The 23498-nt window shown below is 42.4% G+C and overlaps 1 protein-coding gene across 2 annotated transcripts in view; it reads right to left on the bottom strand.

The window, feature by feature from the left end:
* Positions 1–22824, bottom strand: part of LOC128572790 (zinc finger protein ZFP2-like) — a 44140-nt gene extending 21316 nt beyond the window's left edge. Inside the window, exons 1-4 of one of the 2 annotated variants that reach the window (XM_053572877.1) lie at positions 22678–22824; positions 7044–7202; positions 4234–4360; positions 3638–3733 (exon numbers count right to left, since the gene is read on the bottom strand). In XM_053572877.1, the coding sequence (XP_053428852.1) occupies positions 3638–3733; positions 4234–4360; positions 7044–7061 (241 nt within the window). In that variant the 5' untranslated portion in view covers positions 7062–7202; positions 22678–22824. Of the gene's footprint in view, positions 1–3623; positions 3734–4233; positions 4361–7043; positions 7203–22677 lie in introns of those variants that run through there. The other variant, XM_053572879.1, reaches the window with a different exon arrangement.
* Positions 22825–23498: the final 674 nt, after the last annotated feature.

The following is a 23498-nucleotide window of genomic DNA, read 5'->3' as shown; positions in this document are numbered from 1 at the left end:
AGGCAGAGGCAGAAGAATCACTTGAGCCCAGGAGGTTGAGGTTGCTATGAGCGATGATGCCACGACACTCTACCCAGGTCAACAGCTTGAGGCTCTGTCTTAAAAAAAAAAAAGTTGAACCCTTCCCATGCACCATATACAAAAAATATTTTAAAGGTATTAAATAGTTAAACATAAGAAATGCAACCACAAAACTCTTAAGGAAAATATAGAGATCATTATATTGATCTTTGTACTATTTTCTTGGATATGACATCAAATGCATTAAGTAACAAAGAAAAAACAAATTTTTAAGGGGACATCAAACACCAGACTCCTGCATGTCAAAGGAAAAATTTAGTGGAGTGAAAATGCTACATAAGACAAGGGTGAAAATATTTTCGAATCACATATTTGATAAGTGTTAATATCCAGAATATATAAACAACTCAAAACTTATTACAAAGTAAATAATTTGACTAAAACATAGACAAAGGATTGGACTGATATCCAGAGGAGATATAAAAATGGGCAATATACATTTGAAGGAATGCTCAAAATTACTAACTTTTAGAAAAATGACAAAGAAAGAAAAATCACAGTAAGATATTACCTCACACACATTAAAATGGCCACAATAAAACAAACAACAAAATAACAGAGCTGTTGCGAATGTGGAAAAATGGGTACTTGTGGGGAAAAATTAGTTACTATGAAAAACAGCATGAAGTTTCCTCAAAAAAAATAAAATTATCATCTGATCCAATAATACACTTTTGAGTATGTGTCCAACATACCTGGACTTATTTATATACCCAGGTTCACTGCAGCATTATGCACAAAAGCAAAAGGTAGAAGCAACTCAGATGTCTCCTGACTCCTGAACAGTTAAAGAAAATGTAGCTTATGTATACAATGAAATACTATTCAGCCTTAACAAAAGAAAAGCTTATCACAGGCTATGATGAGGACAAACCGGCACCTGTGGCTCAGTCAGTAGGGTGCCGGCCCCATATGCAGAGGGTGGTGGGTTCAAACCCGGCCCCGGCCAAACTGCAACCAAAAAATAGCTGGGCGTTGTGGCGGGCGCCTGTAGTCCCAGCTGCTCGGGAGGCTGAGGCAGGAGAATCTTTTAAGCCCAGGAGTTGGAGGTTGCTGTGAGCTGTGTGAGGCCACGGTACTCTACCGAGGGCCATAAAGTGAGACTCAGTCTCTACAAAAAAAAAAAAAAGAATATCATTGTCACTTGAAATAAGCCAGTAACAAAGCGACAGATAGTTAATGATTCAAGCTATATGAAAAATCTTAAGTAACCAAAATCATAAAAATAGAAAGCAGAATGGTATTTGTCAAAAGCTAGAAAGGGGGTGAAATAGGCAGTTGTTCTTTAATGGGCAATGAATTTTAGTTCTGCAGGATATAAAAGTTCTAGAGGTCTTTTAAATAACAATGTAAATATACATAACACGAATGGCTCATGCTTGTAATCATAGCACTCTGGGAGGCTGAGGTGGGTGGATTGCTTGTTTTAATATTTTCATACTAAAACATAAAATTTTGAAGTAAAATATTATTAATTTTTTATATTAAGGGAGTTTCTTTTTGAGACAGAGCTTAACTTTGTCGCCCTGGGTAGGGGGCCATGGCATCATAGTTCATAGCAACCTCAAACTCCATAGCGATTCACTTGCCTCAGCCTCCCCAGGAGCTGGGACTACAGGCGCTCGCCACAACGCCCGGCTATTTTTTAGAGACGGGTGTCTCACTCTTGCTTAGGCTGGTCTTGAACTTGTGAGTTCAACCAATCCAACTACCTCGACCTCCCAGAGAGACAGGATTATAGGCATGAGTCACCGAGCCCGGCCCTGAGGAGCAATTTTTATTACCTGAATTTAATAAGGTGCAAAGTAGGATTGGCGCCCGTAGCTCAGTGAGTAGGGCGCTGGCCACATTACACTGAAGCTGGCAGTTCAAGCCCGGCCTAGGCCTGCTGAACAACTACGACAACTGCAACCAGAGATGGCCGAGCATTGTGGGGACGCCTGTAGTCCCAGCTACTCAAGAGGCTGAGGCAAGAGAATCGCTTAAGTCTAAGATTTTGAGGTTGCTGTGAGCTATGACACCACAGCACTCTACCGAGGGTGACATAGTGACACTCTGTCTCAAAAAAAGTTCAAAGAAAAGTGGTGGGGACCTCTTAACAGGGAAGATGGTGACTGTGAGTCACATCTATGCTAAGCATCACTTACACTGTGCTAGGAGTTTCTCCAGGAACTTTAAAAGCATCATCTCATTTAATCGTTAACAATGGCCACACGGAGGAGTTGCTATAGTTGTGCTCATTTTACAGCCACAAGACTGAGGCTCACAGTAGTTAAGCAATGTGGTGAGGGTCACGCAGCTCCTAAGGAGCAGCACTGTCAGCATCTCCATTCATCTGACTCCAGAGAAGCATATGACAACACCATACTAGTTAACCTACATTTTATTAACACATTATCTGGTATGGAAGTAATTATTTAGGTAATGATGTAAATGATTTAATGACCGAAAGAATTACATAAGGTTCCTAACACAATATTACACTTTGAGTTACTGAAACCATGTGTTTCTCCTCAGATGTTCCTTAGGGACCTGTATGTAATACCTTATAAACCAGATGCAGATAGGATTTCGCAGGGGGCTGGGTGGTAGGAATCCTGTGACTAACATGGATCCCTTAAGGGAGACTCTTAGTGTTCTAATAAAGTTACTGAGCATGAATTCCTATGAAATAACAATGAAAACCTTCTATATGATAGAAAATCATAAAGCAGAAAATATACCTGTCCCTGGTATTCCTGGGATTTCTGAAGCATATATCAATAACAGCACTAGTCACACACATTTCAGACATGATGCAAAAAGAGAATATAAAAATGGTTTAAAATAGAGTTCCTCGAAATTATGCAGATATTCCCATATCCCTCCCCGCCAAATGGAAGAAAACTGGAATCGTGGAATCCCTTATAAGCCATGAACGGGACTTTGGCTGTTACTGTAATTTTTAGCTGAGCGTTGTGGCAGGCACCTACAATCCCAGCTATTTGGGAGGCTGAGGCAAGAGAATCACTTAAACCCAAGAGTTTGAGGTTGCTGTGAGCTGTGAAACTCTCAGAAAGTGGCAACAGCTGAGTTTTATCCTGGTTCATCTGACCAGTAATCTCTTTGACTTCATTCTCTAAAGCAAGCTATAAGCAAAGAGAAACTAAGAGGAAAGGGGAACTTCCATATAAAATGTGGTAATATGTGTATCAGTGAATACAACTCCCAAGCTGTGACCAGAGTACACAGGCACTCTACTGAGGGCAACATAGTGAGAGACTGTCTCAAAAAAAAAAAAAGATTTCAAGACCAGCCTGAACAAGAGAGAGAGAGACCCTGTCTCTAAAAATAGTTGAGTTGGGTGCTGTGGCAGGTGCTTATAGTCTCAGCTACGAGGCAGGCTGAGGCAAGATGATCACTTCAGGAGTTTGAGGTTGCTGTTAGCCATGAGGCTATGGTACTCTACTGAGGGCGAAAGTAAGACTGTCTCAAAAAAACAAAAAAAAAAAATCTGGCTTCCACCTAGACCTCTGAACCTCTCACCTGTGTCATCTGTTTATTCACTCCCACCTACCTGGGTGTTTGGCTACTGCCTCGTGTGTCTTCACATTGCAGGGCTCTTGCTTTTGCTCTAGACAGGAATTCAGGTCTATCTTAGAGGCAGCAAGACCTATTTCATAGGAAAAAAGTAACATGACTCTTGTTAGGATTATAGTTACAAACCCAGTCCTACACTCAGTAGACAAAAAAGAACGTTACAGAAGTTTCTAGAGAATTAAGCTCAAAATATACTTCCTGAAGAAACCATTAGAATATTTAGAAATTATTTTAAATTTGTGGGTCCTTAGCTCCATTATCCAGCATCTGAATTAAAAATTAATGATAAAAATTGGATTTTAAGGTCTGGACAATAATGTTTTATGCCATCAAATTTTTAGAATTGTCACCCATCTAGAGTGAAACATAAAGATCAATTCAAAAGGGGACAGTTCATGTCCAGATAAAATATCTTGTACATTTTCATTTCTATATCAAGCTCCAAAGTTTTCCTTGAAACCAGAAATCTGAAACTCATTCATGCAAAGTAGAAATTCCCATAAAACACTGCGCAAAGAAAGAAAATGAAACTTTTTAAGTACATTAGGGATCCTAAAGGAAAGTTCTCCTCACCCACAGAGACGAGGTTTCTGTAGTTTTCTGACATCACATCCCTGTACAAACTCCGCTGAGCAGGATCCAGGCATGCCCACTCCTCCAGAGAGAATTCTATGGCCACATCCCTGAATGTCAACAATCCCTTGAGGAAAGAAATCATATTTAACATATGGCCAGGGACAGCGTTCTTAATTTGACAAAAGGTGAAATGAGAAAGTGAAGAGAACTTATTTTTTCTAATGTATTGTCTAACTCAGACAGAGAATAGCAAAAAAAATTCACAAAACAAGTGTAGACACTGTATTTTCATGATGATAAAGTATTAAATTTAAATTAAGGGTGGCCAGGCACAGTGGCTCACACCTGAAATCCTACCACTCTGGGAGGCCAAAGTGGGTGGATCGCCTGAGCGTAGGAGTTTGAGACCAGCCTGAGCAAGAGTGAGACCCCATCTCTACTAAAAACTAACTAAAAATTAAAAACTAACAGAGCATTGTGGCGGGCACCCTGTAGTCCCAGCTACTCAAGAGGCTGAGGCAAGGTAATTGCTTGAGGCCAAAGTTTGAAGTTGCTGTGAGCTATGACGCCATGGCACTGCAACCAGGGTAACACAGTGAGATTCTGTCTCAAAAAAAATTTTTTTTTAATTAGCTAGGTGTTGATGTGGGCACCTGTAGTCCCAGCTCCTTGGGAGGCTGAGGCAAGAGAATAAGTTAAGCTCAAGAGTTTGAGGTTACTATGAGCTGTGACGTCACCACACTCTATTGAGGATGACATAGTAAGACTCTGTCTCAAAAAATAAAATAATAAGATTAAGGGCAATACAGTGATATAAATTTTTGAGTGGTATACATACACACACATACATATGCATCACATACAGTAAGTTGTGTATGTTTCTCATATGGAAAAAATGGTGAATTAAAGGGCACTACTAAAATTTTAATGTGTACTATTGTTAACTGGAGAGCTTACTAAAATGTGATCCTAATGGAGAAGGGCTGGAGTTCCTGCTTTTCAAACAAACTTGGCACAAATGCCAAGTCTTCCATACCAAGAAAAATATTTTGTCAAACTCTCAGAAAATGGCAGAAGCTGAGTTTTATCCTGGTTCATCTGACCAGTAAATTCTTTGACTTCATTCTCTAACGCAAGCTATAAGCAAAGAGAAATTAAGAGGAAAGGCGAACTTCCATATAAAATGTGATAATATGTATATCAGTGAGTACAACTCCCAAAGACACTTATTAAACCATAAAAAAATAATTAACTTCATAGTATAGGAATCTGTCATCAACCACCTTTTTTTTTCTGAGACAGAGTCTCACTCTGTCTGCCTGGGTAGAGTGCCATGTCGTCATCATAGCTCACAGCAACTAAACTCTTTGGCTCAAGCAACTCTTGTGCCTCAGCTTTTCTATTTTTTAGAAGAGATGGGGTCTCACTCTTGCTCAGGCTAGTCTTGAACTCCTGAGCTCAAGCAATCTGCCCACCTTGGCCTCCCAGAGTGCTAGGATTATAGGAGTGAGCCACTGCACCAGAGCCTCAAGCTGTCACCCTGGGTAGAGTGCCATGGCATCACAGCTCACAGCAACCTCCAACTCTTGGGCTTAAGCAATTCTCTTGCCTCAGCCTCCCAAGTAGCCAGGACTACAGGCACCCGCCACAACGCCCGGCTATTTTTTAGTTGTAGTTGTCATTGTTATTTGGTGGGCCAGGGCTGGATTTGAACCCGCCAGCTCTGGTGTATGTGGCTGGCGCCTTACCGGCTTGAGCTACAAGCGCCAAGCCCAGTGACCACTTTAAACAAGTGAATAGGCCAGGCTCAGTGGCTCACACCCTTAGCACCCTGGGAAGCTGAGGTGGGTGGACTGCTTTAGCTCAGTTTAAGTTCAGCCTGAGGAAGAGCAAGACCTCATCTCTACTAAAGATTGAAAAAAAAAACAATTAGCTGGACACAGTAGCAGGCACCTGTAGTCCCAGCTACTCAGGAGGCTGAGGAAGGAAGATCAATTGAATATAGGAGTCTGAGGTTACTGTGAGCTAGGCTGACACAGCACTCTAGTCTGGGCAACAGAGTGACACTCTTCCTCAAAAAAATTAAGCAAATAAATTAACAAGTGAATAAAATTAACTTCAACTATGAGAGGATAAATTTGTCTGAGGTGCCCATGAGCATACACCACACCACTGCTGTGAAATTTCTGGCAACAAATAAATTCTAAGTCATAATCTGAATCTAATTATGCCAAATTCAGTCTTATGCCAAGTTCAAACCATGTACATTTATTTCCCATGTTCTATAACTTTAATGGCTTTTCTTTAAATAGTCCTTCTTTAGCAAACTAGAGAGCATGTCTCTTCTAATTAAAGTGCTTTTCAGAAACTTTAGCATTGTCTGAGGCAAGTGATATCACCCTCTATGCACATTTTTTAATCTTGTTTGGCATAAAGATGATGGAGTGTCCAAATGGAACCTCTATAGTGCTTGACTGATATCTGAGGACCCACCCCCATGCCCAAGAGGACTCTTGGATACCCACACCTTCCCATGTTCATCTGTCAAAAGGAAACTTTTTCAATATTGCGGGTCATAAGTTCATGATGAAAACTGTGAGCAGTATGTAAAAAGCCTGCATGGAGAGAACAAAGAGAAGGCTCTTGTAAATTGGGGAGAAATATTTTAAAGAGCCTCTAGAATATCATAAGGAAAATAAGTAGCTCAAATAATCTTGTTAGGCAGAGAAGCAAAGGTTTTCAAGTCCTAAATATATGACATTCTAGGAGTAAAAGTGGACACAGCCCCAGACCTGGGAGACACTTACCTGAGAAGAACCTGCCATTTCTTCTTCTTTCTCTTGATTCTCTAAGATTCCTTGTCAGGTGACATTATCCAGACAAATCATAACTGCATCTTGAGAATATGAATTTCAAGGCATCGGCACAATCCTTTCATTTGCTACCGCCACACCCATAGGTAGGACCTTGAAGTGCAGTAAAGGTGACACTCACATGCTTTGTCACATGAGAGATTCAGGAATACTGAGCTTTTACATAACGATCAAAATATGAGTTTCTCTTTTCCTTCAGGTGCCCTCCCCTGCAACTGACACCAGCAATTTCTGTTATTGCAGTGGAAGTATAGGCCACAATGGCCCACCCCCACCCACCCCTACCAAACCCAAGCAGAGCAAGTTCTGCGATCTTCCTTTGGAAAAAATGTGAACTAACTCTGAAGAACAGATCTGGAAGCCCACATGCTTGACCCTGTCCTCATCTTAAGAATCACAGGGGGCACTTTCTTAAAACCATATAGATGCTCCCACCCAGATCAATAGACTCTGTAGAGAAGGCACAGGTGATGGTGGTTCTTCAACAGCCATGGAATTATAACTGAAAGATGACAGCTACTTAGCTGAGCATCATCTTGCAAGCTTCAATATGAATATAAATCAACTGCTATTCCAGATCCCATTCTGAGAAATGTGATTCATTCTTCAAGGTGGAAGGGGATCTACGGATTGGCTTTATTAACAAGTCTCCTGTTCATGCTGATGTTGCTTCTCCATAACTGTTACCACTCTCATTCAGCTAGATATAGTAGGCATAGTACAGAGTCCCTTATACTCAACACTTCTGTGACAACATAAATACTTCAGGTCCAAGTGAAGACCACCAACCACCATGCTGAAACATTTTCTGCTGGCCCTTTATAGTTCACACAGCCTGCAGAAGGCCATAATATCTGAGGAAGCCTGCATTTGGAAAACCACATGCACACACGGATTACTGCAATGTTAACTGACCAGGCACTTTGTGCTCACAAGTACACTACAATGCACTGTGCTGGGAACCTCACACTGTGTGAGTTAATCCTCATAACACTCTGGGAGTCAGGTACTAAGTGTTCCAGAATTCCTATCGGAATACAGATATTGGGCCAAGCTTTTTTCCTTTTTTGAGACAGAGTCTCACTATGTAGCCCTTGTTAGAGTGTAGTGGTGTTACAGCTCACAGCAACCTCAAACTCTTGGGCTTAAGCAATTCTCTTGCCTCAGCCTCCCAAGTAGCTGGGTCTACAGGTGCCCGCCACAAGGCCTGGCTATCTTTTTGTTGCAGTTGTCATTGTTGTCTTAGCAGGCCCAGGCCAGGTTAAAACCCATGTATATGGGTATATATGGCTGGCGCAGTAACTACTGTGCTACAGGCGCAGAACCGGGGCCCAGCTTTTTTTCTTCCTTGTCACTGAAGAAATAAAAACTATACAGAATAAAAGATACACATGGATGGGAAAGATATGGAAAGGAAGGGTGGAGGAGTAATACAAAGTGATTTTTCATTGTTTTTATATTTACTTTCTTGTAGAGTCTTTACTGGATCTAAAGGAATAGAAAATAGGTTGTTGGTGAAACATCTCTGGAAACACAGGTTTTAAAGAAAAAGATGAAACGCAAGGCACCAAAATATACAATCCTTTGCACTCATTTATCCACTTAATAGATTTTGAATTATTATGAGCACCAGCTCTGGAGAGATGGCAGGACCAGACACCCTGACCTCTGATCTCCTCTGATCAGTTCTGATCAATTCTGTGAGGGGAGATTCCAGGGTGAGGCCAGAAATTTGGGCAGGGCTGAGAAAGGAGCAAGCCCTATGTTCTGATCTCTTTACTCTTCTGTGTTTTTTAAGCTTTACCAATAGAAATTCCACAGTTCCTTTCCATGGTTCATTTTTCCTTTGGAAAAAATGTGAACTAACTCTCAAGAGCAGATCCACAGTTGTAAGCTTTTAATTATTTTAAGGTGCTTTCTTATCTGTTTTATAACATAACAAGAAATTTAACAAAGCATCAGAATTATAGGAAAATTACATTAGATGCCTAAATATTTATTCTGAATGAGGTTAAGAGCAATAGAAATGACAACAATTTTTTTTTTTTTTTTTGAGACAGAGCCTCAAGCTATCACCCTGGGTACAGTGCCGTGGCATCACAGCTCACAGCAACCTCCAACACCTGGGCTCAAGCGATTCTCCTGCCTCTGCCTCCCAAGTAGCTGGGACTACAGGCACCCACCACACCAAGCTATTTTTTGGTTGCAGCCGTCATTGTTGTTTGGCGGGCCCAGGCTGGATTCGAACCCTCCAGCTCTGGTCTATGTGGCTGGTGCCTTAGCTGCTTGAGCCACAGGCACCAAGCCGAAATGACAATTCTTTCCATGGATGGTGACATCAGAACTCACAACAGGGAAGTGGACCAAATGAATCCAAAGTCTCATATATTTCTCTCCTCCTTTGCACTAACTACATAATGCTGAATTCAACAATTTATCCATTTGTTCTAGGCTAAAAGTCCCTAGACAGTAGGAATTATGATTTCTTCTTTTCTCAAGGCCATTTAAAATTATAGAAGCCAGTTGATTTATCAGTTTGAGTCTCTAAAACTTTTCCTTATTCTTCACTCAAGTGACAGGAGAGTCAGGATAGAAAATGAACCTGCTCTTGTGGAGTAGCTGACTCTGGACTCAGGTGTGATGTCACCTGTCCCTGATCAGATAACTCTGGGGAAAAAGAACACCACCACCCTACCCCAGAAACACAGTATACAGGAAAAGGTAGCTGGTGTTGGCCTTTCGACGTTAATTGATCATCCCTCTTTTTTTTTTTTTTTTCCTGAGACAGACTCTCACTATGTCACTGTTGGTAGAGTGCTGTGGCGTCACAGCTCACAACCTCAAACGCCTGGGCTCAAGCAGTTCTCTTGCCTCAGTCTCCTAAGTAGCTGGGACTACAGGCACCCGCCACAACGCACGGCTGTTTTTTGTTGCAGTTGTCATTGTCGTTTAGCTGGCCCAGGCCAGATCTGAACTCGCCAACTTTGGTGTATGTGGCTGGCACCGTAATCACTGTGCTACAATGCTGAGCCGATCGTCCCTCTTATTTTGTTGTATCAAGGTAGGGTCTGGTATCCCCAGAAGTGTTGGATTCTGTGCTGATGGTTTTCACTTGCAGGTTTTGTACTGACCACTGGAAATCACACACAGGTCACCAGATAAGATCTTAAAAATGCTAGGGCTCCATCTAGAGAGGTCTTTCAGGTTAGTCTCTCATGCTGCAGAAACTGTCTCCCCCATGGACATTTTTGTACATCTTAGTCTGAAGTCTGGCCCTGTCTTATGAATCCAGGTGAAGGCCAGGTCTTATGTGTACATTCAAGGAGAAAATACAGTTGCTCTGTTGTCTTGGGATTTGCAGGGAGTAGAGGGAGACTGAGGAGTTATCTCCTCCGGCAGCCAGCTCTACTGCATCCCAAGGGACCCCAGGCCTTTAAATCCTCAGATTTAGAGACCTAGAGAGGCCAGGAAGCAGTAACACCTGCTGTAACATTTCCTGGCATTTGGGCAGGAGGGCATAGCAGACCCCAAATTTCTCAGGTCAACTTGGTGAGCACACACCCACCTGGGCAGGCAGCAGAGCTCCATGGTCTCTGGATCAGTTTCCAATCTGAAGATGCCAGCAGCAATGAAAAGGATGAAACTGCTGTTTGTAACACTGGGGAAGTACTTTTCTAAGAATTTCATCTAATCGTGCTCTAGAAGGGACTATACTCCATAAATAGGCAGAGAGAAACCAGAAAGACTATATTTTTATTTATTTATTTTCTTTTTAGTGAGACAGAGTCTCAATATGTCGCTCTCCATAGAGTGCCACTGCATCATAGCTCACAGCAACCTCAGACTCCTGGGCTTAAGCAATTCTTTTGCCTCAGCCTCCCAAGTAGCTGGGATTACAGGCACCTGCCATAATGCCTGGCTCCTTTTAGAGGTGGGTATCTCTCTCTCTCTAGTTCAAGCTGGTCTCAAAATCGTGAGCTGAGGCAATCCACCGGCCTCAGCTTCCCAGAGTGCTTGGATTACAAATGCGAGCCACCACACCTGGCCCAAGAAAGCCTATGTTTTTAAAAATTATATGTGGCTGGTTACAAAAAGGCTTAAATGTGCAATCCTAGTACTTTGGGGAATAAGACAGGAGGACAGCTTGAACAAGAGTCCAAGGACCAGCCTGGACAACATAATGAGAACTTCTCTTTACAAAAAAAAAAAAAAAAAAATAGCTGGGTGAGGTAGCATGTCCCTGTAAACCTAGCTACTTAGGAGACTGAGCTGGAAGGATTGCTAGAAACCAGGAATCCTAAGTTACAGGAGCTATGACCATGCCACTGCACTCTACCCTGGGTAACAGAGTGAGACCCTTTCTAAAAAATAAATAAAGTGTATTCATAAATTGTTAGCATATGACAAACAAAAGCAGTGGCTGAAACACATAAACCTAGCACTTTGAGAGGCTGAGGCAAGAGGATTGCTTCCAGACCAGCTTAGCCAATAGAATAAGACCCCGTCGGCTCAGTGCCTGTAGCTCAGTGGCTAGGGCACCAGCCACATACACCAGAGCTGGAGGGTTCGAATCCAGCCCAGGCCTGCCAAACAATGACAACTACAACCAAAAAATAGCAGGGCATTGTGGCAGGCACCTGGAGTCTCAGCTACTTGGGAGGCTAAGAAATCGCTTAAGAGAATCACTTAAGCCCAAGAGTTTGAGGTTGCTGTGATTTGTGATGCCATGGCACTCTACCAAGGGCGACAAAGTGAGACTCTGTCTCAAAAAAAAAAAGACTAAGATCCTATCTGTAACAAAATTGCTCCTCTCTTAGGTCTTCACTATATAGTAAGATTACTAAGGGTTAAAATTCTGTCTAGCATATGGTAACTAAAGCTGGAGATAAAAACAGAAACAGTTCTACATGCAGAACATAAGGAAAATAGGATGTGTTTTTTGGTGAAAAGTGATAAAAAAGAGACATAAGCATGTGGTTTTCCCCAAAAAGAAATAATTTTGCCTAGTGCAGAATTTATTAAAAGAATAAAAAAAGGAAAAAATGAGGTAACTGAATAGACATAGAAGGTTGGAGAAAAAGAAAATGGGAAGGTTATATGTTGAGTTTTATATATATATATATATATATATAAACCTTATATATATATACATATCAGGTTTATAGAAATCCTATCTTCCATGGTCACAGCTGATTGAAATTGGATATATCTTTTTACAAGGTTTTATTGAAATTAGCTTTAATAATAATAACATAAAGAATAAAAATAACATGAGGATAAGATTTGGCATTCTCTCTCTCTTTTTTTTTTTTTTTTTAGAGACAGAGTCTTATTATGTTGCCCTCGGTAGAGTGCCATGGAATCATAGCTCACAAAACCTCAAACCCTTGGGCTTAAGCGATTCTCCTGCCTCAGCCTCCAAGTAGCTGGGACTACAGGCGCCTGCCACAACGCCCAGCTATTTTTTTGTTACAGGTGTCATTGTTGTTTAGCTGGCCCAGGCTGGATTCGAACCCGCTAGCCTTGGTGCATGTGGCTGGTGCTATAACAACTATGCCACGGGTACCGAGCCGGTATTCTCTTTTTTTAATTTTGAGACAGTCTCACAGCAACCTCAAACTCATAAACTCAAGTGATCCTCTTGCCTTGACCTCCAAAGTAGCTGGGACTACATGCATACCATGCCCAGCTAGTTTTTTCTATTTTTAGTAGAGACAGAGCCCTGCTCTTGCTCAGGCTGGTCTTGAACTGAGCTCAAGCAATCCACCAGCCTCGGCCTCCCAGAGTACTAGAATTACAGGTGTGAGTCACTGCATGCAGCTTGGTATTCTTATTTATTTATTTATTTATTTTTGAGTCTCACTATGTCGCCCTCAGTAGAGTGCTGTGGCATCACAGCTCACAGCAACCTCCAACTCTTGGGCTTAAGCGATTCTCTTGCCTCAGCCTCTCAAGTAGCTGGGACTATAGGCACCCGCCACAACGCCCAGCTGTTGTTTGTTGTATTTGTCATTGTTGTTTAGCTGGCCTGGGCAGGATTCCCAAGTTTACCTTTTTAGTAAACTGTGGGAAAAGAACAAAATGACAAAAGGTCTTCATCAATTTTGCCTTTAACCTTGATCATCTTAAGTCTTGTCCTATTTCTTCTTGGAGATTTTCTTCTCATCTTCTCAAAGACTGACAAACTCCTTTCATTGGTAAAAATAATTTGTCTATTTGTAATATATGACCAATTTTTCAGCATTTCTGTTGTGCATATCACCTTTAATCTTCCAGATTGGTGAAATATATAAATGAGGTAATAAAAAAATGAACTGGCAAAGTTTACAGAAACTTTTAATCTTCACTGGCCTAAGGCTCTTTTGTTGGTACTGTTTAACTTATGTTTTATTCCCTTTGGAAAACATTAGCTTTCTCCGTTTAAAATAATAGCAATAAGGGCCACGTACCTGGGATGAACTAACCTTCAATGAGCTCTCATTCGAGATGATATTCATTATTATCAAGACCTTATAAAGCCTTTCACTAAAAATTTTAAATTAACTGAACACCCTGTCTCTACTAAAATAGAACAACTAGTTGGGCGTTGTGGTGGGCACCTGTAGACCCAGCTACTGGGGAGGCTAAGGCAGGAAGATCACTTGAGCCCAAGAGTTTGAGGTTGCTGAGAACTATGATACCATGGCACTCTACCCAAGGCAACAGAGTAAAACTCTGTCTCAAAAATAAATAAAAAATAAAAAAATTAAAGTTATAGTATTCCAAAGGCTAGAAAACTTAAAATAAGCATCAGCAGGTATGTACATCAATGACTTGACTAAAGTCTCATTTTTGCCACTCTGTGAGGCCAGCTCAGATTGGCTTTTGGGTGCACTTAAATTCCTCACTGAAACGCCTATTCTTTTCCCATCCCAATGTCAAAAGGGGCTATACGGCAATGAGAATTCCTGGCAATGAAGAACATCTTGGCAGTTGGACTCTGATCATTGTTTTTTAAAAGAGTGTGATCAAAAAGGAGAAATTATAAAGAAAATTATTATTGTTATTTGAAAAATACAACCCTGGCTTGGCGCCTGTGGCTCAAGCGGCTAAGGTGCCAGCCACATATACCTGAGCCTGGCGGGTTCGAATCCAGCCCGGGCCAGCCAAACAACAATGACGGCTGGAACCAAAAAATAGCTGGATGTTGTGGCGGGCGCCTGTAGTCCCAGCTACTTGGGAGGCAGAGACAGGAGACTCGCTTGAGCCCAGGAGTTTGAGGTTGCTGTGAGCTATGATGCCACAGCACTCTACCCAGGGCAATAGCTTGAGGCTCTGTCTCAAAAAAAGAAAGAAAGAAAAATACAACCCTTCTCTAAATTATTAGACCCAGAGAGTCACAGGAATGTGGCAGCAGTCACGTCCCACTTACCATCCTTATCCTTTAACTAAGAAATTATCTCTAAAATCTGTTCTCTGTGCAGACTCTACACTGACACCACAAGTAACTGTAAAGTGGTAATCCTAGCACTCTGGGAGGCCAAGGCGGGTGGATAGCTTCAACTCACAAGTTTGAGACCAGCCTGACCAAGAGTGAGACCTTGTCTCTACTAAAAATAGAAAAACTGAGACAAGAGGATCGCTTGAGCCCAAGACTTGGAAGTTACTGTGAACTATGACGACGCCATGGCACTCTACTGAGGGCGACAACTTGAGACTTGGTCTCAAAATAAAAAAAAATTTTTTAAAGTAACTATAAAGTAACCTGTGACTACAGTTCAACAAATTATAGCCAATCACTAATCATGTTATTTCCACATCTCCACAGTAACAGTGAGCCCTAATCACTAACTGATGAAAATTCCTGACACAGGCTGGGCTCAATAGCTCATGCCTATAATCCTAGCACTCTGGGAGGCCAAGGAGGGTGGATTGTCTAAGCTCATGAATTCAAGACCAGCCTGAGCCAGAGCAAGACCCAAACTCTAAAAAATAGCAGGGTGTGGTGGCTGACACCTGTAGTCCAAGCTACTTGGGAGGCTGAGGCAAGAGAATCGCTGAAGACCAAGAGTTGGAGGTTACTGTGAGCTGTGACGCCAAGGAACTCTACCAAGGGCGACAAAGTGAGACTCTATCTCAAAAAAAAAAAAAGAAAGAAAAGAAAAGAAAATCCCTGATACAAATTCATATTGGCCCACTTTTTGTAACCCTTTTGGCCTTTCAAAATCTGCTTATAACAAAGAGTGAGCAGAGCTCACATTCATGGTAACTTTGGTCTGAGGTTTCCAAGCACCAGATCTTACCTGGCTCAGCTAAATTCTTGAAATTGTATTTTGTGACTCAGTTTCTTCCTTTAGGTAAAAAATTATAAAGCATTAGCACTAGGGGGATAAAACCAAGAATGGCCTTATCAAGAACATGAAAAAATAAACTTCAAACAGTGGAAAAGGTGAGTAAATTGGGTGACAATGCCCAGTCAGCCACCCATGTGCCACATACTGAGGCACAGAGACCACTGCAAACTTCTTCAGCATAATATAATATTAAGAGTATTAGTAAATCACTGAAAACTCAAAAGGTGCAAAACGGAGAAAAACTCAGCTTCATAATAGATGGTGAAGCCACAAAGAAAAATAAGAATCAGCACTGTAGCTGGGCACAGTGGCTCATGCCTGTAATCCCAGCACTTGGGAGGCCGAGATGGGCGGATTGGCTAAGCTCACAGTTTTGAGACCAGCCTGAGCCAGCCAGAGCAAGACCTGTCTAAATTAAAAATAGCTGGATGTTGTGGCGTGCGCCTGTCATCCCAGCTACTTAGGAGGCTGAGGCAAGAGAATCACTTAAACCCAAGAGTTTAAGGTTGCTGTGAGCTGTGATGCCATAGCACTCTACCAAGGGCTATAATGTGAGACTCTTGTCTCAAAAAAAAAAAAAAAACAAAAAATCAGCACTATAGACAGACACCCTCAGGGCATGGAAGATATGTAAGATTAGGAGAACACACCAGAACTGCCAAGGCCATCTAGTCACGGGGTGGTGCATCCATTGCTAATTATATTCTTACTATTAAAACTCAGCATACAGTGGTCCCTGTGGCTCAGTGGGTAAGGCATTGGCCCCATATACCAAGGGTGGCAGGTTCAAACCCAGCTCCAGCCAAACTGCAACAACAATAAAAAAATAGCCGGGCGTTACGGTGGGCACCTGTAGTCCCAGCTACTTGGGAGGCTGAGGCAAGAGAATCACCTAAGTCCTGGAGTTGGAGGTTGCTGTGAGCTGTGACACCACAGCACTCTACCGAAGGCAAAAAAGTGAGACTCTGTCTCAAAAAAAAAGAAATTTAAAAAATTTAAAACAGCATAAAACAACTTATTTCACAAATTTTCTTTGCTTCTACAGACCATATTACTCAATACAATCAGATTTTCAAGTAAGAAAATAAAAATCTTACATTCGAATCATGAAATAAAATTGTTAAATGCTTGAGTGACCTAGAGGTACACATACACTGCAGCAAGGTTTCATAAAAGAAACAAAATGAAAATAGCTCAAGTGAGCAGCCTGTTTTATCCACAGTTCACAAGGAACCCCACAGGTAGTAGGTTAAACAAGTTCCCAAGCTTGGGGCCCGCTGTTACTATGAAGATGTGGCTCAATCCTAGGTAGTGAGGGAGAGAAACCTGAACAGCTTGGAAATCTAATTCTGAGAGCTCCACACATTCTGTTCCCTCCTCGCAGCATGGAAACATGCTCCTCCAGGGTCACAATTCTTACCAGCAACAAAACACACACCCAGAGTCATTTCAATGTCTGACCTGTGATGTCTTTTTTCTGATACTACTTCTGACCCAATGTGTGTGAAAGTGCTGAACACGAACCAAGTCTCCAACACCAGCTGGGTACTCAACAATTCAATTCTGACACCACCCAGAGTCAGTACGCAAGTGCAGGGCTCAGTCCCATTACACTGCCCCCACCGCAGATGCTAGCAAGCCCTAGGGCCCATCTATACTTCTGAGCAATTACCTGTAAGTCAGGGGCTTCCATAACCCCTCCTCAAGTCCAGCAATGGACAGAGTTTGTCACAAAACTCAGCACATTTTATTTCATTTATTTATTTTTTTTGAGACAGTCTCACTTTGTTGCCCTCCGATAAGAGTGCCCATGGTGTCACAGTTCACAGCAACCTCAAATTCTTGGGCTCAAGCGATTCTCATGCCTCAGCCTCCCAAGTAGCTGGGACTACAGGTGCCCACCACAACACTCAGCTATGTTTAGAGATGAGGTCTCACTCTGGCTCAGGCTGGTCTCAAACTTGTAAACTCAGGCAATCTATCTGCCTCGGCCTAGCACAACATTTTACTTATTGTTACTAGTTTATTATGAAATATGCTCACGTACAGCCAGGTGAAAGAGATGTACAGGACAAGGAAATGTGGCAGGGGAGGATGGGATGGATGTCCTGGTTGTAAATAGCTGTGAATAAAGAAATCCACATTTTTTATGTTCTGCAAAAGCAGCCCATTGCAGATAAAGTACCTTCTCACAGATGACCCTATTTTTTCACCTATCACAAAGCCAGACACTCTGCAAATTTATATTTTTACTTTACAATTTGCTGAACAGTTTTATCTTCAATGATCAGAAGGTAATACTTCTTAGCCCAACTCTACTTAAGTTTCTCTCCTTCTCCCAGGCTGCTGCACTTTGAGCCACCCTCAGCCTAAGCCAACATACAACCCCTCTTTATGCCCCTCATAAAAACAGGCTTATTTCTGAGGAAAACATTCTCTGATCTCGGATCTGATTTGGTCATCTTACATTCTGCCCTCTCTCCTCATCTTTCTCATCTTGTTTGTTCTAGCCCTTGTCTGCCTAACCTTTGAGATGTGTGCAGACCTTACATGTAGTTGGTGCTTCTCCCCTATTGCAACACTTGTTAAAAACACTTGTTACTTTTAACCTAAAGGAGAATTCATCTCATTTGATAATGTCTAAAATCAGCCCAGGACAATAAACATTACACCCTCAGAAAGGGCATCACACCCCAACTCCCATCCCAACCCCAACCCCATCTGCCTGTGGGTACCCAGCTTGTCCAGGACTCTGTATGCTTTCAGTATAAAGGGCTCCTCCCATGGCTGGTCCCAAGCTCCCCAGAAAGAACTAACTTAGCCTTCAACGACCCCCTTTTGCTAGATCAGAAGCCCCCTTGGCTTCTGTCTCTGAGCCCAGGTCTCCATTTCTCCATTAAGGTTATCTCCTTACTTTAAAATAAGAAAACAGTGTTTAAAGAATCCAGCCAAATCGCTCAAACCTTATGTTTATAGAAGGGAAGAAAAGTATAAGGTACTTACATTTTATGTCTCAATAGAAAAAGCAAAAGTATCTATATCCCTTCCAGGCAATAAGCATGTCATTTAATCAGTATTTCTATTATAATAAATTATAAGACGACAATGAATCATGTGAGAACACTTCTAGTAACTACCATATCCTGTCACATAAAATTTAGCTATAGTCGGGCTTGGTGGCTCATACGTGTAATCCTGGCACTCTGGGAAGTTGAGCGGGGACAATCACTTGAGCTCAGGAGTTAGAGACCAGCCTGAGTAAAATCGAGATGCTGTCTCTACTAAAAATAGAAAAACTAGCTGGGCATTGTGGCAGCACCTAGAGTCCCAGCTCCTTGGGAGGATGAGACAAGAGGATTGCTTAAGTCCAATTGTCAACAGAATGAGACTGTGTCTCAGAAAAAAAAATTAGGTATAAACTCTGACATCCAAATCATAGAATGCAGAACATTCTCCCGGTGTCAAAAAATCTCCAGCCTTATAAGAGAGGAACTGATTTCTTGGTGAATACTTGTAATTCATAAATTTATCTACCACACTTCCTTGTCTTGTGGACACACAGTAGAATCTCCATAGTTGACCACCTCCCTATACTGCCTCCTTAAGTTGACCTAATTTTCACATATCAGACATGCAGTGTATACAGTACAGCAGGCCTAGTTCCTTATGTTGCCCACTTCCATGTACTGACCAGTTTGTTACAGTTCCTTGGGCAATCATTGTTCTGTAGCCATAACAGTAAAGACATTTTCCCTATTTCTTATCCCTGACAGAATTCACAAATTAAGCTCTAGGATTCTGTTTGAAATCACCCCAAAATAGAACAGACATTAAAACATTACAACACTCGTTTTGGGGAAGAAACAAGTAAATAAGAATTTTTGTTGTTGTTGCAGTTGTCCCTGCTGTTTTTAGCTGGCTGGAGCCAGGTTCGAACCCACCACCCTCAGTGTATGGGACTGGTGCCCTACCCCTAAGCCACAGGCACCGCCCATAAATAAGAATTTTTAACAGGCTTGGCACCTGTGGCTCAAGCGGCTAAGGCGCAGCCACATACACCAGCGCTAGAGGGTTCGAATCCAGCCTGGGCCTGACAAACAACAATGACAGCTGCAACCAAAAAACAGCCTGGCGTTGTGGCGGGCGCCTATAGTCCCAGCTATTCGGGAGGTGGAGGCAGGAGAATCACTTGCGCCCAGGAGTTGGAGGTTGCTGTGAGATGTGATGCCAAGGCACTCTACCCAGGGCAACAGCTTGAGGCTCTGTCTCAAAAAAAAAAAAAAAAAAAAGAGTTTTAAACAAATAGTACTTTTGTAATTTTAGCAATGCAATAAAAGATTTATTAATTTGGAAAAAAAACAACAAATACTACTTTTTTGGATAGCCATCTCCTTGTCTCACTGTAAATATTTTATTTTATTTTAGGTTCTACTGTGAAAATATATTTTCCTGTTAGAATAAATCTTTTCAAGGTGTTGGATTGAGGGAGGTGTGGTGTTGACTACAGCACAGATATATGTGACTCCAGTGTCAAGTAGGACCATCTTATCATTTGGGACATTTTCCATCCCTTATCCTGCTCACTGAAGGACTTAAAAAAAACACCATCCCAGGAGACAATGGTCCCTGCCTGTGTGTGCCTGAAGTGCAAATTACTTTGCAGGTTCTTACATGCTCACTTGGGTGGGTTTTTCTTGTCCTTTAGGATAGTTTTTCCTCCTTTCAAAAGTCTGAAAGAGGGTTGGTGGCTGTAGCTCAAGCGGCTAAGGCACCAGCCACATACGCCAGAGCTGGCGGGTTCAAATCCAACCAGGCCTGCCAAACAACAATGACAACTACAACCAAAAAATAGCCGGTGTTGTGGCGGGCACCTGTACTCCCAGCTACTTGGGAGGCTGAGCTTAAGCCCAGGAGTTGGAAGTTGTTATGAGCCACCGCACTCTACCCAGGGTGACATAGTGAGACTCTGTATCAAACAGCAACAACAACAACAAAGTCTAAAAGAATCCAGAGAGTATGAGTCATTTCTGCCCTTTTAATACTAGTACCCTTTCGGCTGAGCACCAATGTATCTCCAAGGAATGGAAGATCAGGTTCAGGAAAGAAAATCTTCACATCAGTGAGTTAGCTTTTTTTTTTTTTTTTTTTTTTTGTAGAGACAGACTCTCACATACCGCCCTCGGGTAGAGTGCCGTGGCATCACACGGCTCACAGCAACCTCTTAACTCTTGGGCTTACCCGATTCTCTTGCCTCAGCCTCCCGAGCAGCTGGGACTACAGGCGCCCGCCACAACGTCCGGCTATTTTTTGGTTGCAGTTTGGCCGGGGCTGGGTTTGAACCCGCCACCCTCGGCATATGGGGCTGGCGCCCTACTCACTGAGCCACAGGCGCCGCCCGAGTTAGCTTTTTGAATGAATGATACAACAGGAGACTGAACACGTTGCTGGATGGTCAGCAACCAGCCATGCAACCATTTCTCTTGCCAGGGTGAGTAATCTCTGCCCTTAGGGCAACATGTGACCTTGACCTTCTAGATCTTTTTTTTTTCTTTTTGAGACAGAGTCTCACTTTATCGCCCTTGGTAGAGTGCCTCGCATCACAGCTCACAGCAACCTCCAGCTCTTGGGCTTAGGCGATTCTCTTGCCTCAGGCTCCCAAGTAGCTGGAACTACAGGCGCCCCCCACAACTCCCAGCTATTTTTTGTTGCAGTTTGGCCCGGGCCAGGTTTGAACCTGCCGCCCTCGGTATATGGGGCCGGCACACTACCCACTGAGCCACAGGCGCCACCGACCTTTTAAACCTTTGTGCAGCTTTTGACTACATCCAAAACAGAGGTGCAGCAGACAAAGATAAATGTTTTCTTGCCTCCTTTGGTGCTTAAAAAAGACCAATCTTGAAATCAAAAGACCAGAGGTTACCCATCTCTGCAAGGATCCAGACTTACTCCTCAGGGTGTCCTCTGCATGTCACAGGGCTGACATTTACTGCACATTCCAGGAGACATGATTGCTGCAGGTATTTTGGGACATCCCTAGACAGTTGTGAAACCAGGACCAGGAAAAGAAAGATGGTTGGAGAACCAGTATCTTGTAAAGTTTTCAAGGGAAAATCCTAAACCTAATCTGGTAAGGTGTGCGCAACCAGGGAAGAGCAAAGGTGAAGAATCACAAATAATTTTTACAGGTATTATGGAGTGATTATTTATTTTAGGAAGAGCCATCCACAGCCCTGCACAGGAAAAAAAAAATGATCAACAAAATATTGTGTTTATCTTAAAAAATAAATATAGGACAAATAGGTGATAATGGGATGAGTTGGAGAGTGATAGTAGATATTTGGGGATATGGGGAAGGAACTGCAAATTTCAGATTTCCAACAGACCCTGTTAGAACAGTTATGCTGAGCAAACTGGATTTGAGTCCTAGTTTTGAGACCCTGCTAGCCATACATTTGGAAAATGCAGAGAAAACCAGTCCCCCCTAGAGAGTGTCAAAAGAGTTAAATAGGGAGCAATTAGACTGAAGTGAGCATAGTGCCCTAGGTTCCTACCTATAGAAATCTAATTTTATCTCAAATGCATTTCCTGCAAATTACAGCTTAGAGGAAAACAAAACTTGGGCAAACAAAAATTGCCAATAAAGATCTGATTACATAACCAGAAAACAGCCACATGAACAGTTTAGATAAGGCCACTACATAACTGTACCCAATTATTTAATTTGGTTTGATTCCTAATGCACCTTAAAAATGCCCTTTTTTCAAGCCAAGCTCTCCAGTGGCCCCGACACCTCAAACTATGGTTGGGGGCCTCTAAATAACCATGTGCTCAAATAAACTATTAATATTTTAAGTTTTCACGCTTCTGCAGTTTAATTATTAATAAAAGAAAAAAGGATCTCACGGACTGCAGCGTCTCCCACGCATAAACCCGCACACCGAGTCGGGATCCATCCCTGATGACCCTCCCCGTCAGTTCCCGCACGACTTAGGAGAGAGGTGGGGACGCCAACGTAGAGCTGCCCAGAAAGGGCTCCAGGCTGGGGCCGCAGTAAACGCGCAGGAACAAACTGGACGCGCTGCTCGCTAAGCCCCATCCTGTGTTTGGGGGGTGGGGAGGCACAGAGGGGCCAGGTGAGCCAGTGGGGAACTTTAGTCTCCACACTCCCGAGCAGCTTCCGGCCGGCTCCAAGCAGCCCCTTCCCCCACTTCGGGACACGATCTCCGCACACTCACCATTTCCGAGATTTTCAGAGTAACTCGCTGTGCTCCCGGTGGGTGTCTCAGTACCTGCAAGTCATAGAGTGAGAGAAGGTGCAGCGGAGACACCGAGGACTTCCCGGAGACAGAAAAGCCATGAAGGGACCCCAGTTCCGTGCCCCGCGCAAGAGACAAAGGCCGCGCCAGATCCCGGAAGCCGCCTCCTTCTTTCTGGCTGCGCATCTGATTGGACAGTCCTCACTTACACGCCTCTGATTGGATAAGGCTCTAGACCCCACCACCTCTTGTGGCAAGTGACGTAAGAAGCGTTGGGGGGGAGGGGGAATGTTGAAAGAGGCCGGAGTGACACATGTTTGTCTGTAGCTCTTTTTAGACAGGGTTTTGCCCTTGCTTTGGGACCTGGCCCTGCCTGGGAGACATTTGTATATAACCTTGAATTGATATATCTTTTTATGAATTATATAAATATAAATATATAAATACACACATATACATAGTGACTATATATGTTATTAACAAATGGAAATAACATAATGACAATTATTTTAAAGTCTGAATACCCTTTTGGCTTCTGGTTTTTTGTGGAGGCAGCCTGAGCTCTAAAAATGGAGGCAACCCTGTAAGGCAGTAATATCCAATAGAAATAAAATGTCAGGCACGGTATGTCATTTACAATTTTCTAGTAGTCATAGAAAAAAGAAGAGAAAAAGGTAAAATTGATTGCAATAGTTAATTTAACCAAACATATCGGAAATATTATTTTTATGTATGATAAATATAAAATTATATTTTCGAAACTCATTCTGTGTTTTAAGCATGTAGAACGTCTCTGTTCA

This window comes from Nycticebus coucang, chromosome 20 (genome assembly GCF_027406575.1).
Source record: "Nycticebus coucang isolate mNycCou1 chromosome 20, mNycCou1.pri, whole genome shotgun sequence".
Lineage (NCBI taxonomy): Eukaryota > Metazoa > Chordata > Mammalia > Primates > Lorisidae > Nycticebus > Nycticebus coucang.
The sequence above is the reverse complement of the archived record's forward strand: the minus strand, read 5'-3'. Positions and strand labels throughout refer to the sequence as shown.